Source organism: Cervus canadensis, chromosome 5 (assembly GCF_019320065.1).
Source record: "Cervus canadensis isolate Bull #8, Minnesota chromosome 5, ASM1932006v1, whole genome shotgun sequence".
NCBI lineage: Eukaryota > Metazoa > Chordata > Mammalia > Artiodactyla > Cervidae > Cervus > Cervus canadensis.
The window spans coordinates 35,100,074-35,117,766 of NC_057390.1; the positions used below are offsets into that span (position 1 = coordinate 35,100,074).

A 17,693-nucleotide genomic window follows, 5' to 3' on the forward strand; every position below is an offset into this window, starting at 1 on the left:
TTAGTGAGAGCACAAATCTCCTTGACAAAATGCAGATTCTGATTCATTAGATCAAGATGGGTCTTGAGATCCTACTTTTCTAATGAACTCCCAAGTGATGCCCAAGGTACAGGTCCATGGACCCTACTTTAGTCAAAAGGACTTATGTTAAGACAAATGGGAAGAGATGGTTTGGGATAAAATTTCCAGTTTAGCATTAGACACTGAAAAAAAAAGAAAAACAAGCTATATTCTAAACAAGTAAAAAGGAAAGGGGCTGTATTCTGGGATTGAGGTAACTCAAAAATGACAGAGAAAGGATGACAAGGCTACGTATTAACATGTTTACATAAAACTGTTTCATTATATGCAAACAGGAAAATGGCAATATTACAAACTAACAAATTCTTTTATTTAATACATGATTTGAATATGTATAAAATAATATATTAATATATTAAAAAGTGTTCATAAACCTCCTACATGTAATTAAGTATGAATGTTTTCAGGCATTCTGGACATTTTGCCAGGTTATTTTCAGTCTAGTGCATTTTGCCAAGAAAGAAACTAAACTTGAGGTGGATATGTAAAACTTAATCTTAAAATTCAAAAGAGGGATACTCAAAACAAGGCTGTCAGATTCAAAACTATCTACAAGACCAAATGAGTAAAGTAGCACAGAGGCTAAGAGAAAAAATTTAAGGAGAAGCTGGAGAGTGCCTCATGAAGGGAGAAGCTCATGCACAGACCCGTGCAGCAACATGGGACCAGGATTCCAGGAGCTTCCTACTTTTCAAGAAAAACTAAAGTTCTTTTTGCATGACATACCTGGAGGGAAGATAATTCAAATTTTAAAAGATATTCAATGCCACCTACAGAACACGACTTTGTGACCTATACTCTAAAGCAATAAAGAGTCAAAAGTGAAAGTTGCTCAGTCGTGTCTGACTCTTTGTGACCACTTGGACTATACAGCCCATGGAATTCTCCAGGCCAGAATACTGCAGTGAGTAGCCGTTCCCTTCTCCAGGGGATCTTCCCAACCCAGTGATCGAACCCAGGTCTCCCACATTGCAGGCAGATTCCTTACTAACTGAGCTATCAGGGAAGAAAAGCAATATGGAGTCAAACATTTCATCTTTTAGGTGCTAATATCATTTTTTTGTTTTTAAAGACCCGTGTCTCCTCGGTGCAGCAGTGAAAATGTTTTGATAAACACATAATCTGCTGTCCATTTTGGAGCGCACGGGCACCACAGGCTGACCTCATGGAGATGAGCTAAGCACACAGGACCACTGGCCGCCCCACTGCTGTTCCCATCACCACTCCCGTCAGACACCCGTCCGACCACCTGCTGCCTCGGTCCCTCTGGAGGACTGCTGGCCCCAAGGTGGCACTTGGACAGGGGCAGAGGGGCAGAGGAGGGTGAGGGGACTGATCCAGGTGTTAATACCCAATGCGTTGGGAACTGCTACACAAATGGACAATGCAGCTTTAAGAAGTGTGCTCTACAAATTACATCACCTTTTCAAATGTCCAATGCTTAGAGCCTCTGATTAAGCCAGCTATAATTTCTGCAACACATCGCTGGGTGCTCTCATGTGAATCTGCAACCAAACGTTCTAAATGGGGCTTCAGAACTGGCAGGAAGGCATCATCAAAATTTCTGAATATACCCTATGCAAATAAAGAAAAAGTTGTTCAGTACTCAAATGACTACATCTCCATTATAACATGCTCATTTTTGTTTACTATATTACTACTGTGCTTAAAATAATCCATGTTCTCACCTTAGAACTTAACTGCTTTAACAATGTCTATAAATTATGGTAAAACCACTTGTCATTTGCCACATCACATTAAAATATAATCAATGAAATAAAACTTAATAATTATCTTTCTGATCTTACAAATATCACACACACCTCAAGAAAAATCCAACAAACATGAAATGCATACAGTCTTGTAGGTTTTGGTGTTTTACCTCTACTGCTAATTATAAATACTAGAGATAAACACTAAAAAGCCTGGTTTTTTAAGTCCTAATCCTTAAGCCAAGATGAATATGAAAGGCATTACTTCCAAAGTAATTCTAATAAAGATAATAGATGACTAAACTCAAACTTTGATCAAATACTTTCAAACTCACAAACCTACAAACTGATAATCACTAAGCTTCATGAAAAGGGTATATAAATAACACAGTTACCTTAAAGAGGCAAAAACGACGAGGATTAAATTTATCTTTTCCTTTTCTGTCTTCTAAAGATAGAAAGGTAATTAACTGTTCGACAAATTTAGGATCAGAAAAATGATCAAATATAATCTGTTCTGCCTATAAAATTGAAAAAAAAAAAGAGAACATTCAGGGATTAAAATTTATTCAAAATTATTTCCATATTTATAAACTACCATAAGTTAAAAGTAAACTTTGTTCAGAATTAGGAAACAGAAGCTACAGCATAAATGTACTGAGGAAGACATAAACTTAAAATTCTTCAAAATGATAAAGAAGTTCTATGAAGACTGAGGTTCCAACCCAAATCTACAAATAACTATTTACTAATTATCCACTGTTTATATGCAATAAAAAACTAAAAGTCAGTATCTAAGTGAGTGCTAATTAGGCAGTTTAACTTGAGAGTGACTTAGAGACATAAGCCTTGTGTCAGCTGGTTCTGAGAGAAGGGCGGAGGGTTGGGGCAGGGGGAGAAAGGGAGTGTACATTTTCCAGTACTTACTGTACTACACTGCAGGACACAAACTGCGGGGAGCAAAACATGAACCAAGTTCTAATAAATCAATAGCCAAAAGCAAGATATATGTGAACCAGGTTAAGTGTTCACAAATGGTGAAATTAGATGCTTACCTCTGTCAAATCCTCCCTGCTTCTGCCAAGCTTAGGCTGCTCTTCTACACCAGCATAAACAACCATATTCCTACACAGTAAGAGTTTGTATTGGTAACACACATAGATAGAAAACAACATTAGAGCTTCATGGATAAAAAGCATGAGATGTCCACCGTCAGACGAATGGATAAGAAAGTTGTGGTACATATACACAATGGAATATTACTCAGCCATTAAAAAGAATACATTTGAATCAGTTCCAATGAGGTGGATGAAACTGGAGCCTATTATACAGAGTGAAGTAAGTCAGAAAGAAAAACACCAGTACAGTATACTAACGCATATACATGGAATTTAGAAAGATGGTAACAATGACCCTATATGCAAGACAGCAAAAGAGACACAGATGTATTGAACAGTCTTTTGGACTCTGTGGGAGAAAGCGAGGGTGGGATGATTTGAGAGAATAGCATTGAAACATGTGTATTTTCATATGTGAAACAGATCACCAGTTCAGGTTCAATGCATGAGACAGGGTGCTCAGGGCTGGTGCACTGGGATGACCTTGAGGGATGGGATGGGGAGGGAGGTGGGAGGGGGGTTCAGGATGGGGAACAGATGTACACCCATGGCTGATTCATGTCAATGTATGGCAAAAACCACTACAACACTGTAAAGTAATTAGCCTCCAATTAAAATAAATTAATTGAAAAAAATACAAAAAAAAACCCCATCAGGTTGCGCATCCTAATGACATAGATTACTAGGGTAAATAAGAGATAAAGAAGTGTTTCTTGGGGCTGGTTTAGACAGGTGTAGTATTTTTTCAATAGGCAGGAATATAATTCAGAGCAACTATTAACAGACTCCTTAGAAGTGTAACGGTCGGACTAAGGAAGGCTAAGGGTTTCAGAAGAAAGACAAGAAAATAGGAGGACGAGGCACAGCACTGAGCGCAAGAACAAAGAAAAGAAGAGGGGTGAAAAAGCTAGAGAGCGTGCATCTGTGGTGAGAGCGCACCTATGCTTCACTGCCTCAGAACGTCCGGAGAAATCCAGAGGACAAAACAAGTGCTATTGAAGATGAGCTGTTCAGTAATAACGTGCTTGGCAAGCTGCAACTTACTGTGGCCAGGTGTAGTATCCCCAGTGAGTTTTTTCCACAAAGCAACTTGACTCCCATTCTTTTTTAGTTCTTGGTATGCTTTTGCTATCATAATGCAACCAGTGATTATCAGGCCTATCACCAGCAACAATCTGGGTGGGTTTAGGATATCCACCTAAGGAAAAGACAATTACATTTGATGAACTTCAAAATATCTATGCAATAATTATTCTCAACAGCCAATCCATAGTGCTAGTGTGACTTTATCATCAAAACAAGACTCTGTGAAAATTCACTCAAGCAAAAAACCACATACATAAGAAGTATTTCAAATCAGAAGAGGAAAAATGGGCTTATCATCTACTAAATGGTGCTATAGTTATCTTAGGGGGAAAAAAAAATTAAGTTTGATCCATACTTCATTTCTTTTACCAAAATTAAAAAAATTAATTTTGTTAGGTTTGATTAATTCAATTAGGCTTGAATTAATTACAAAGCTCAAAGAATTCCTATGTATTCTTCAACCAGATGCCTTCAATTTTTACATTTTACCATGTGTACACTTTGACATTCTCTCTCTCTGTTCCAAAATAAAGATGTTGGTGCATAGCTAAACTCCCCTCCTAAAATGGGGTAGGAAGAAAAACTGAAGGCAGCTGTCAGAATATCTCAGGAGTTACCAGAGATTAAAAAAAAAAATTTATAGTCAAATGATAAATTTGGTTAGGATTTGGCATGCTCACTGCCTGGGTTCGATAACTGGTCGCAGAACTAAGATCCCAGAACTAAGCATAAGGTACAGCCCCCCAAAAATATTTCTCCTTCTAAAATCAAATTAACTTTGCCCCTAAATATATATTGATGAATTAACGGTAAAGATATTTAAGTCTTAGAAACACAGTTTGGGAAACAACTAGTCTAACCGCTTAACTGGTGAGATAAATAAAAAGTAGATAACATTTATCCAGAGTGTGTAAAAGGTACACATTTTACATATTATAAAGACATAAAGAGCCATCTGTTTTTATAAATATTGTTATCACTAGTTTTTACTAGGTCAATTGTTTTCCCTTTATAATATTATTTCATACTTAGAATTAAAATCTTCCTAGGGGCTATCCCTGGTGTCCAGTGGCTAAGACTCTGTACTCCCAATGGATGGAATCTGGGTTCGATCCCTGGTTGGGGAACTAGATCCTACATATCACAACTGAGAGTTTGCAGGCTGCAACTGAACATCTAGCATGCTAAAACAAAGAACTTGCGTGCTACAACTAAGCTCTGACACAGCCAAACAAATATCTTTTTTTAAGTAAAAAAGAAAAAAAATCTCCTATACTTCTATACTTGGTACAGAAAAATATTTGGATCAAGAACTGTAATTTATATATTTCAAAGAAGCTTTCCAAGTCTGACTGAGAAGCACGATTCATCTTGGTAATACTTACTGATTTCATAGGGACTGACGGTCAGTTTTTTGTGGGTTCTTTTTAGCTGCTTAAGAATACCAGCAACAGCTGAGATTGCCATCTAGAAAAGAAGCAGGTAAGGTACATTTTACATCTCTCAAAGGGTTGCTACCTTTTCTCTCAAAAGCAGAGAAATACCTCACCCACTGACATATGACGGCAGTCACATGAGTGCTAACTGATTTGGGCTGAGTCGTTTGCAGTTCTTACTGTTGAACCCTCACCCATGCGAGGCTCTGCCTAAACAACCTGTATCCTTTCTTTGTTAAACCAATTCCTGCTCATTCTTCCTATCTCAGCCTAGATATTTCTTCCTAGGGATCTTTTCCCAATGTGCCAGGCCAGGTCACCTGCCTCAGATAGTTTTCAAGTAAAACCAAAAATCTGTATCCCTCAGACACCTTTTCCTTCCTGTAACATGTTATAATATACCTGTGGTTAATTTTTCAAAGTCAGGCTTTCCAATAACCTATAAACATGCTTCCTGCTATATCCCCAGTGTTTAAATTCACAGCACCTGAGAACACCTCTTCATGTATTTGTTGGATGAATTATTACCATCTCTGACCCAAGAGAGGTAGACTTCAAATTAATATACTTCAACATGTAAAAATTCTCAAACACAAGATTATAGCTAAAATAAAGTATCTACCTTTCGAACTACAATTGCATCATGGTTGAGATTCTCAACAAAAAAACGTATGGCACGAAGAGGCAACACTCTGTCATCTCTCAAGAGCAGAGACAAAAGCCCAATGCCTATATGCTCAAATTTCCAGGGCCTGAAAAGGGGAGAGTGGGAAAAAAAATCAGAAAACACACTGACAGTCATTCATGGTCTTCAGGGTAGAAATCCCCTATAACATTGAAGATAAAAGCATTGGGAATTAAAAAAATACTTTTTTTTGCACTTACAAATTTCTCTGCTCCACACCATCTAGCAAAGTGTTAACCAAATTTTCATAGTTCCTTAAAAAAAAAAAAAGAAATTCAGGTGAGCTACTATTTTAATACAATGCTAAGATGAGTATCAAAAATGTAATATAAATTCAAATTCCTGCCAAATTCACCGTCCTCATTACCAGACTATAAAGGGTCTGATGAAAAAACAAGCCAGAGTGAAGTAAGCAGACAGGTGACACCGAAAAGAAAATAAGAGAGAAAAAGTAGAGAGGAAAAAAAAAGTAGTGTTAGGTACACTGAGCAACTGAACTGTTCCTGGGTGGACATTCAAAAGGAAATCCGTGAGTGGTAATCAGGAGTGGTCTACCTACACAACACCCAGGTATACATGAGGTAGCCTATAAAGTTTATTATTTATATAGAAATGCTGGGAAAAAAATTAATGAGTACATTTATAAGGCAAAGAAAATAATAAAGTTGGGAAAGCTCCTGCTTAAGTGTTACTGCTGAAGTACTTTGGTTCCAAAAATCTAAAAGCAATTTACTAATATCATGATAACAAATTCATATAAATTTGATCAAAAGGTTACTACTATAAGAGCTATGATGAGATAAATATATCGAACTTAAATGTAAGATTTAATGAGTGGAATATGTATACTAAAAGAAAAATCAATTCATGTTGGAAAAAACACACGACGTGATTATTTTAAGATGGTGTTTTTCTATCTCCATAGCTACAAGTGACAAACAGATCTTCACAATAACTACCTCTTAACATTTTGGTATCTCTTCAGTATCAATGTGCAAATTTCATTAGGTAGTTATAGTGCATCACTATTTGAGAGAGATTTAAAACCTATTGTCTATAATGTTACACATCTGGATAAGCAGGCATTAATAATTACCTCAGGGCATCAACATTCCTCTCTTGTTGGCGTTTAAGTCCTTCTTTAATTTCTTCTGAGCTAAGCATTGTCTGGTTGATAGAGGGGTTTTTTGATTGTTGAAGTAATTCTGCTATTCCAACACATGACTTTGGAATCTTATTAAAAAGAAAAGACATGAAGAAAATGAAGTATGGACATACCGTGGATAAATCTTAACAACATCATGCTAAGTGACAGAAGCCAGATATAATCGGCCACAGATTGTATAATTCCATTTACATGTAATGTCCATAATAGGCAAATTAACAGAGAAAAAGAGCAAGTCAGCAGTTTCCAGGGCCTAGGGATATGGGGAAATGGGAAGCAACTATTATTGGGTATAAGGTTTCTTTATTTGAGTAATTATAATGTTCCAGAATTCGAATACTGATGGTTGTACTATTGTGATTATAAGCACACAACTGTTATGTTAAAAAGATTTTTGTATGTGAATTACATCTCAAGTTTTAAAAAAAATTTTTAAAAAGAAAGTATAATCTGACAGTTACAAATAGTAAGAGGATATTTTGCAGAAAAGGTATACATTTAGAGTAGTGGTTTTTAAAACTGAGGACAGATGTAAAACAAAATAACTTCAGAAAAGAGGAGGATTCAACTGTACTCACATCTCTTACCCACCCCCAATTCTGTTGGGTGTGTAAATAAGCACTTGAAAATTTTTAGATGACAATCTGGCTCTGCATCCTCAGCTTAGCTCTACTGAACCTGATACTTACTTTTTCATTTGTCAAATCATCCAATTTAAATCTTCACTATAAATTATGAACCCCATAGTCAATCTTCTGTGACTTTGACTAGTAAAACTGACCTCCTAAAACAAAACAAACTTTCAGAAAAATGAGGCCACAGACATACAGGGAATAATGGCAAATGCCAACAATGTAATATACTTTGTGGCCTCTTGGTAGAAAATCACCCAGTTCTCTCCTGGCCATGCTTCAACTTTCTGCTTCACCCTGCCATTTACAGTAATGATCACTAAAGCATTAAAAGGAAAGAGAAAACAAATGCTTAAAAAAAAGAATCAAATGCCAAGAAAATGATTACTGAAAAAGAGACAAGAAAAATCATAGCATTTTAACAAAGCAGTGTGTGCACTAATGTTTGAATTTAAAAAATGATTTTGCTTACTGTGAAGTCCAAGCCAATTGTTTCATATTGCCGATGAATCTTTTCTGCAAGATCATCAAACAGCCTCACTATTGATGGCTTTTCCAGGGACATTGCTTGGCTAAGCCCAGAAGAAACAATTGCTGGCCAAGTCTGTACAATACAGTCCCAATCATGAAGGTTTGCCAAGCATACACCACTGTGATTTCCAAGGAGACAATACAAGGCACCCTGCAGGAAAAAATGAAGATGAGAACTAAGGCACTGTTTAGTTGTAGCCAACAAACCTACATGTTGTTTTCAAATCTACTCAACATTGATTATTTAAATGCTTGGTATTGGTTAGTAAAACAGGTTCACACATTTAACATGTTACTTTTATAGAGATCTGAACTTGACATTTAAGTGCAATCCAGTGATATTTTCTCTAAGTCATTTAACAGATGGTTAGCTCAAGGAATGGTTATTAGTATAGAAATGTAAAGATTTGTTTTTAAGGATATTAGCTTCCATTCTAATTCTCTGCTACTACATTTATAGAGGCTGTGAAATCTGCCACTCTTTGCATTTTAGGGTATAATGTCTGGAGTACTTAAAAAAATAGTAGTTAAATCTGGTTTCCAAGTATCTCCCTAATTATATAAAAATTCAGTTACTTATACTGCATAATTTTTATTAATACTAGTAAGGTCTGTATAGTCAAATTTATTGTTTTTCCAGTAGTGATACATGGATCTGAGAGTTAGACCATAAAGAAGGCTGAGTGCCAAAGAATTGATGCTTCTGAACTGTGGCATTGGAGAAGAAGCTTGAGAGTTCCTTGGACTGCAAGGAGATTAAAGCAGTCAATTCTAAAGGAAATCAATCTTAAATATTCATCGGAAGGACTGATGCTGAAGCTGACGCTCCAATACTTTGGCCACCTGATGTGTAGAACCAATTCATTAGAAAAGACCCTGATGCTGGGAAAGATATAAGACAGAAGAAGGGGATGACAGAGGACAAGATGGTTGGATGGCATCACTGACTCAACGGACATGAGTGTGAGCAAGCTCCGGGAGCTGGTGAAAGACAGGGAAGCCTGTTGTGCTGCAGTCCATGGGGCCACAGTCAGACACAAGTGAGCAACTGAACAACAACAAATAGGGGTTCAATTCATCAAAATGATTCTGATGACAGTAGATACCTCTTTTTAAGGTACTCTATTTAACTGAGGACTTCCTCAAAGGCTTAGCGAGCAAAGACTGCCTGCAATGCAGGATATACTGGAGATGCAGGTTCAATCCCTGAGTTGGGAAGATTCCCTTGAGGAGGAAATGGCAACCCACTCTAAATTTTCCTGCCTGAGAAATCCCATGGACAGAGGAGCCTAGCGGATTACACTCTATAAGGTCGCAAAGAGTCAGACATGACTGAGCGACTAAGTATGCATGCTTTTTAATAAAAAAGAGCTATCAGGATCAAGTCATTTTATTTCCTGAACATTCACAATTCCAATCTGGCTTCTTAACCACCTTGGACTCTAATCCTCTTTATCGTTCTTATAAGGTCACTGTAACTTCGACTTTACTGACTTCACAGACAGTTTCCAATTTTAATCTTACTTGACCTGTCTGATTTTGTCCATTTAAACTGCTTTCAACAACATATCACCCAACGAGTTAGACTGTCTACAACCCTCTTGAATTAGATAACCCGCCTTGGGGGTCAGCAATTCCATTACTGTGAAATTCTTTCAACTTTTCTCCACAGTTGAAAAATACTGTAGTAAAAACAAAAACGCTGTACCTTGAACTGCTGTTGAGTGACATCTTGTCTATCAGGTCGTAAAAACCCCAAAACCAAGGGAATGATATCTCTGCAACAGAAATTATATGCTCCCAAGGCAGCAAAAAATGTTTGCTGGGCCTTATTTCTGACCTAAAGAAAGAGTTATGAACAGACATTTATTAAATGGTAGAAAAACTACAAAAAAAATTCCACATGAATGATTAAAACAAAGCAGTAGTAATTTACATGCTATAGTAGTAACAGAAAAGATATACCAAAGCACATAACAAAAATGAGTAAATAATAATCTCTCTATCAGAAGGAAAGCAAACTGCCACCAACTACATCCAAAGTTTAAGTTACACTCGTTCAATCATTTTTGGTAAAAGAGAGACTGAATGGAACCGATATGCAATTGTTCAGTAACATAATCAGCAGACTATTAAACTTTTTATTCTGAGTTATTCTTAACCAGAAGAGTCAGACTGTCTTTTGTGTCTACATGAGGAAAATCAAAGACTTTCCAAAACACAAAACAACTTAAACTTTTTAATGCAAACCTTAGGTATAGGCCACATATTTTGAACCCAAACAAAAGATTCAGTATAAATTCATAACTCATGAACTAGCTAAACAGTAATGAACAACAGCTCATTATAGTAAAAAGCAATATACTGTACATTTTCCAAACTTTTAAAAATAATACTTCAGGCAAAATCTCTGGGTTAGACTGGTTTCCTAATTTACAGACTCATTGGCTGTATATAAATCTCTTATAAATTTTTGGTCCTATGCTACCTAAAAGGATGCACCCCACAATTCACACGGTATCAGCTTCCTAAACTCGAGCATAATGCCACAGAATTATATGGCTTTCATAGGCTGGTATTCATAATATGATTTAAGTGGTATCAACATTACACTAGCTACACTAGCATTATCTAAAAAAGAAAAAATTATCCAAAAAAAAAAAATTTTGAGAAGCAATTATAAACAGCAAAAATAAATGTTATTTTAAAAAGAGAAGCAAAACTAATTTAATATATTTGTAACTTAAAACATAAACTTTTGATGCTAATAAATTATTTAAATTCCCTTGTTAAAATGGGGATACTTAATTTTTTAAAAAAACTTTTTATTCTGTACCAGAGTATAGCTGATTAACAGTGTTGTTTCAGGTAGACAGCGAAGGCACTCAGCCATACATGGACATGTACCCATTCCTCCCCAAACTTCCCTCCCATCCATTCTGCCATGTAACACTGAGCAGAGTTCCACGTGTTTTACAGCAGGTCCTTGTTGGTTACCCACTTTAAATACAGCAAAGTGCACATGACATTCCTAAACTCCCTAACTATCCCTTCCTCAAAAGGGGGATACTTTAGATTGAGTGTTACAAACTGGGTAAGAGGGGGACACACCCAGAGTGTTTGGACTAGCCTTACCTGACTGTATGAACTTGTAGATAAACGAAGAAGATCTCTAATCATATCTTGATGTATCTTTTTGTATTCACAACCTTCAACAGTTAGTGTTCGCAGCTACAAAGAGACCAGTGTAAATCAAATCTCAAAGTTTTTAGTAAAAGTTCGTTTAATTATGACATAACACCAATAATTAAACATGTATATGAAAAACTGTCATTTTAAAAATGTCATCATGGTGGCAAGTTCCTTGGTGGCCTAGTGGTTAGGATTTTAGGTTTTCACTGTTGTGGCTCAGGTTGAATCCCTAGCTGGTGAACTGAGGGCTCACCAGCCGCATGCAAGGCATGCCCCTCCCCGCAAAAGGTATCTTGATTTTAAAAAGCTATTTACCTCATGCTGCAACATTACTCTGTCAATCAATAGTGCTCTGATATGTTGTTTTTTCCCATGGAGCTGAAAAACAGAGTAGCAAACACTTCAACATCTTCCATGAATGCCTCAACAATGGGGTCCTCTGAATCCCTTAACAAAAAATTAGCTCAAAGAAGGTACAGGAAGGGCTTGTGGGTAGTGGAGGTGTTTCACGTATTCTAAAAATCATGAGACATATTTAAAAATATATTATTTCAGTTAATTTTATGGCTAATTGTAGGAATATTTCCTTTAAATAGCTCATCCCACAGCCATTTTTTTCTGATGATATATTAACAAACCCATGTGTGGGAGAGCAATGCAGCTGGTCTTTATTCAGCCAAATACAATACTAATACTATAAATACAACACCAGCCCACTAAGAAAAATTACTGACTCTACTACATTTATAAATAGCCTTTCTGGGTAACTGTGTATGTTTACTACAGAATATAACATCTTTTACGTTTGTAAAAATTATCTTTTAAGTTTTCCCCTACCCCCAAACTTCTACCCAGTCACTAAAGGAAGAAGTCTGGAACCCAGATTCCCCTTTTACACCTTTATCTCATTGGCTATCAAGCCCCTGCCAATTCTTTCATTTTTAAAACCCCTTACCTCCACCCTAGCACAGGCTATGCTTTCCCATCTGAACTATTACTAAAGCCTCTTGACTTCCAGGCTAGTTTACCTACTGCTTATTCTTACAGCAGTGGCAGAGCTTTTTAAAATCCACCAAATTGAATATTGATCCTTTCAATATTCACATCAGATCTACTTAAGAACTTTTGATGACTTCCCCACTGCTGAATGTAAAACTGAAGCACATTCTTGGAACAAAACTAGAACTGACCTAGTTTACCTCCTGCCACTCTTACCTACAACTACTGTTCCCTAAGGCATGCCATGTTGGTACACCTCCCTGCCTTTTCCCATGTCAATCTCTTTGTTTAAAATATGTAGCACCCCATGCCTAAGCAATGAACTCTCAATTTCCAAAAACACTCTCCCAATGAAGAACAGTGCTATGATCATCAAATGGCTGATTTAAGTTATTCTTTCTTCCATGCTCCCAGGATATCTTACATTGACCTCTCCTGAAGAACAAATTAAGATGAAATAAAACACAATGCTTTAAATTCATGCCTATGGGCAATTCCTACTTTTCATCCCTTTAGGTTCTTCTATGATAGCGAGAATGCAGTTGCTAAGTTAACATACTCCAAATTGCCATTGAGAGTTCAGAGACTAGCACAGAAATTGACAGAAGAGGTTTCAGTAAAGTATATTTATTTCCAGGATCCTTTTGATTATACCAGGATATAGCATTTGAAAATCTACTATTTTTACTTACAGGGAAACTTCCTCTGTATGCTGAACAAAGCTAAATTAGGTGGTTCTGTCAATATTATACACCTTTAAAATAAATTCTGAGTTGTAGGTGAAAATACTGACCCGATTTTCCATTGATTTCTTTACTAGGTTAAAACTTTTCCAACGAGAGTCAAATTCATGCTTGTGAGATCCTTGGAACTGCAAAAGGTCTCCAATAATCTGTGCCAAAGAATTTCAAATTTTATATTTATGAGTTGTCACATCAAATCTGGTCATATTAATAACCATGCAACTGTGTAAATAACAATTGTACCTTTATGATAAGAAACAAGGACTTGGTATCATCTTCTGAATTATTAAGTATGTGGTCTATAATAGGAGGAAAAGAATTTTTGTTAAAATATTTTAAATTACCATAGGACTCCTGATATACTAGAAAAGAATGGGGAAAAAAAAACCCACTGCCTGATATTCTATTTATAATTTTTAAATCCTTAAGTAAAAGCACATATGCTATAAAATTTCTAAATACTTAGCAGAAAGAAATTAGTTAAATACATGTATGTACTTACTAAGAAGTTTCCTTATGACCCTAGCAATTGTTTCTCGGTAGTTCTCTCTGGATAGATCTATTTTTAAAAAATGAGAAAAGGCATTTTACACACACTGAATGCAGCCCAGAGCTTCGAAGTTTACATTAACAGTTATGTCAAGAAGAGATAATGTATCCAGGAAGAAAACAAATGGGTCTGTATATGGAAAAGAATCTAAAAAAAGTAGACACATATGTGTAACAGATTTACTTTGCTGTACACTTCAAATTAATACAACACTGTAAATTAATTGCAACTACACCTCCAATAAAAATTTTTTTAAAAAATGGATCTGTCTTTATCATAGTTGGTTAGTGGCTTGGCATGATACACAGCATCTTTTAAAACCTGCAGTTACAAGAACGTGCTTATAAACCTTTATTATTAGGCAGGCAAGGAGGAGGGAGACAGAACGGTCTTTGCCAATATTTCAAAGGCTCTAGTCACTAACTATGGACCAAAAATGCATAAGATTCTTTAATTAGTTGTGGTGACCCAAATCAGACAAACAAAACTTACATCTAATTAATTAATATATGCAACGAACTCCAATGTTAATCCAGCAATAAGGAAGGGTGCTAAATTAATTAATGTTAGATTCAGAACATTAAATTAATGTAAAATGTTTTGCATAAATCAAATATATAACGGTTTGGCTCAAGTAAAAAATAACAATTCTATAAATGAGCATTACAACATATGGAAGTCTCCCTTTGCACACAGAAAGCATCTATCCTTTAATGGCTATTCTTTATATAATAATTCTCCACTTTCTCCAGAAAAAGCAAAGATAATATTATGTAATTAATATTCATTTTACATATAAAAGAGACTAGAAAATTTGTAACTACAGAATTATTCCATCTTAACCCTTGGAGAGTAACTGATGAAAATAATCCACACAGATTTACTCAGATTAGGATTCACATACCATATTCAAGTCCAGTATATAACTTTGTCTCTTCCAAGGACACCATACTTGGTACCCTGTATAAAGACAAGAATGCCTGTATTTATTAACAACACCAAAAAGGAGGTTTAAAGGGAAAAATGTCACTGCTAGAATGTTTAGATGATCATCTTTAACACAGATTTCTCATCTTCAACACTTTAATTCTTTACTCTAGCCTTCTGAAGACTAACGGTCTGTTTCAATAAGTACAATATTATTCATCTTCAAAAAAATGTTAATTAAATGTAATGACTTTGGGGGGGGATTCAATGCCCAAATGAACATAACACTGATATTCAATATACAAGTGTAAAAGCTTAAGACTGATGATAAACATTTATACAAGGAAAAGTAAACTTTCAATGTTATAATAATGGTTAAAATAAACACCAAAAAAATCACCATCAAATTTTACTGTAAAATATATAGCAGACAAGCTTCTTTAGATAATCATTACTTTCTCTTACAAACAGCTAAAGTGATCTCTCCTAACATCTGCAATAAAATACCACTACTTCTGAAGATGTTCAGATGTAAAAATACTACATTCAAAGTCACATTTTAGGTACATAAGGACAGATTCTACTGGGGAATATGAATTTTTATATCTGAAATATAAGCTTTCTTTAATTAAAAACATTTTATTTCAAAATATGAGATTCAATTCAATGACTTCTTATAAACAAAGATTTTAACACTTTCTAAGAAAAGGAAGAAAGGAGCAAATTTCCAAGGAAACATGAGATAAGCATATTCTATATATGGCTTTATAGTAATACATAGAGGTTTTATAATTATTGCTCGTAATTCATGAACTACTACTTGTAAAGAAGAAAAACACTATTTTTAAATCAACACCCCCTGCCAATACTGTATTTATTTTTTAAGTTGAACTAAGTTATCTCTATCCTAATAATTGGTTGCTAGGATTCTGGGATTTATCTAAATGGGTAATAACATTAAGATTACTAAAACCCAATTATTTAACTATGGTCCTTGCCATGATGTAGTGCCTAGGACGGCAACAGTACTGTCTCAAGTTTCAAAACCAAGTCTACAGAATATAAACAAAGAATGGTAGTATTTCTTAACATAAAATGTTAATTTGCTTTTCAGAGAATTTCTTCAGAAAATTTCAAGTTCAAATTGTTCTTAAAATCTTGTTTTCACTCCATAAAGTTTCAACTTTTGGCAACAGCGTGCAAACTTGAACATTCTGTAAAAATGTGTATGATTGAAAAATATATATGCATACAGGGTCTAGGTCAGTAAAAAATAAGATCAGATTCTTTCACAGTGAACTTCAAGGGGAGTTCAACATCTTTACCGAAATTAGATTTCACCAAGAAAGAGAAAAGGCTGTGCTCAAGCATTAGGTGTAAAACTGTTAACCCCCACCCCCACAGAGCAGGGGAAGCGCTTGTCACAAGCTATCACAGGGGAACACAGGTCTCCTTGCTGCTAACAAACGTAATACAACTGTACCTTGCCCAACCCGTGCCTAGCACCACATAATACTGAATCAAGAGTGCATTCTAATTATTGTCACAAAATTACTCTTAACAAATGAGTTTTTAAAAAGCAATCTCTATAATAAACTATCCTGAAAATTTTTGTACTGTATCAAACACACAAGCAAACAAAAGGCTATCAGTTAGGAATCTGAAACGTTTTTTTAATATGCCTTTCTGACTCTACTACCACCAATTACACTGTAACCACATTTAAAAACAAGTCTCATCTAAGGGTCCCGATGCTAATTGTAAAAATCCACATGTCACTCTGAACTGTTTCCCTATCAGAAAATTTAAAAAATACTATCATTTACTACACAATTATTTAAAAACATATCAACCTGTATGGGATTTAAAAATATTTAAGTAGCTTATTTAAATTAAAAAGGCTTCAGTTTTCACTTTTAAAACCTGAATTAAAACACATCTTACACATCTCAAGTGCATAGAAGGCATCTGTTTAGACACATTTCAGCTTTATTTGTCTTTAATTCATCTCAAGTTTCTTTTATGCTTATTTATCTAAGATTCAGCTTTAATTTATCTCTTTTCTAACAAATTAATTAAACTGATTGTATTGACACCTTTTACACTGAATGTTTCTGAGTCCAAATATTTATATTAAATAGTTCTGATCTTTCTTTAAAAGAAGAATTTTCTAAAAGAAACCTCTCTCCATTACTCAAATAAGACTCGTATCTCTTTGTGGCTACTACAATTTAAGTCTGTGTGTGCTGGGCTATACTCTCCCATACTTAAAACTGCTCTTGCAACTTTTAGTTATGTACATAATCTTTGCCAAGTAGACTTAAAGTGCCATCAATAATTAGAGATCTGCATTCTGATTAAATACTATAGTAACAATACATATAATTTAAATCAAATACCATGACTCCCCCACCTCAAGTGAAATTCATTCTACTCATTCATTGGTTCATTTTTACAAACAGTAATATAAAAATAAAATTCTGACAAATAATTTCAACACAGCATATTATAAATAATATTAACTATACAATAATAATCAAGTTATATCAGGTTCACAGCAACTACACAGTACCACCAAGCCACCTAATTTATAACAAAATGTGTTGAATATTTGCACCACTTAAAAAACAAAGTTTTCTACAACTATGTTATTTGTACCACAGGATGACAATCTTTAGATCTGATTAGAGTAGAACTATGAAAATAATCACTGGTGGGAAAGAAAGGATGGTGAGAAAAGAAGAAATGACCAATAACGTAAAAACAAAATATACAATACAAATCAAATAAGCAAATGAAAGCTAGCTGAACTGTCACAGAACAACTGCAAACAATA

The 17,693-nt window shown here is 35.1% G+C and overlaps 1 protein-coding gene across 1 annotated transcript in view; it reads right to left on the minus strand.

Annotated features, from left to right (window-relative positions):
- Positions 1-17,693, minus strand: part of PSME4 (proteasome activator subunit 4) — a 92,196-nt gene that overhangs the window by 18,215 nt on the left and 56,288 nt on the right. Inside the window, exons 21-36 of the mRNA XM_043468561.1 lie at positions 14,835-14,890; positions 13,883-13,939; positions 13,624-13,679; positions 13,431-13,529; positions 11,954-12,016; positions 11,582-11,677; positions 10,155-10,286; positions 8,388-8,597; positions 7,215-7,351; positions 6,319-6,372; positions 6,056-6,185; positions 5,383-5,464; positions 3,956-4,109; positions 2,849-2,918; positions 2,189-2,314; positions 1,504-1,656 (exon numbers count right to left, since the gene is read on the minus strand). Of these exons, the coding sequence (XP_043324496.1) occupies positions 1,504-1,656; positions 2,189-2,314; positions 2,849-2,918; positions 3,956-4,109; positions 5,383-5,464; positions 6,056-6,185; positions 6,319-6,372; positions 7,215-7,351; positions 8,388-8,597; positions 10,155-10,286; positions 11,582-11,677; positions 11,954-12,016; positions 13,431-13,529; positions 13,624-13,679; positions 13,883-13,939; positions 14,835-14,890 (1,675 nt within the window). The remainder of the gene's footprint in view (positions 1-1,503; positions 1,657-2,188; positions 2,315-2,848; positions 2,919-3,955; positions 4,110-5,382; positions 5,465-6,055; positions 6,186-6,318; positions 6,373-7,214; positions 7,352-8,387; positions 8,598-10,154; positions 10,287-11,581; positions 11,678-11,953; positions 12,017-13,430; positions 13,530-13,623; positions 13,680-13,882; positions 13,940-14,834; positions 14,891-17,693) is intronic.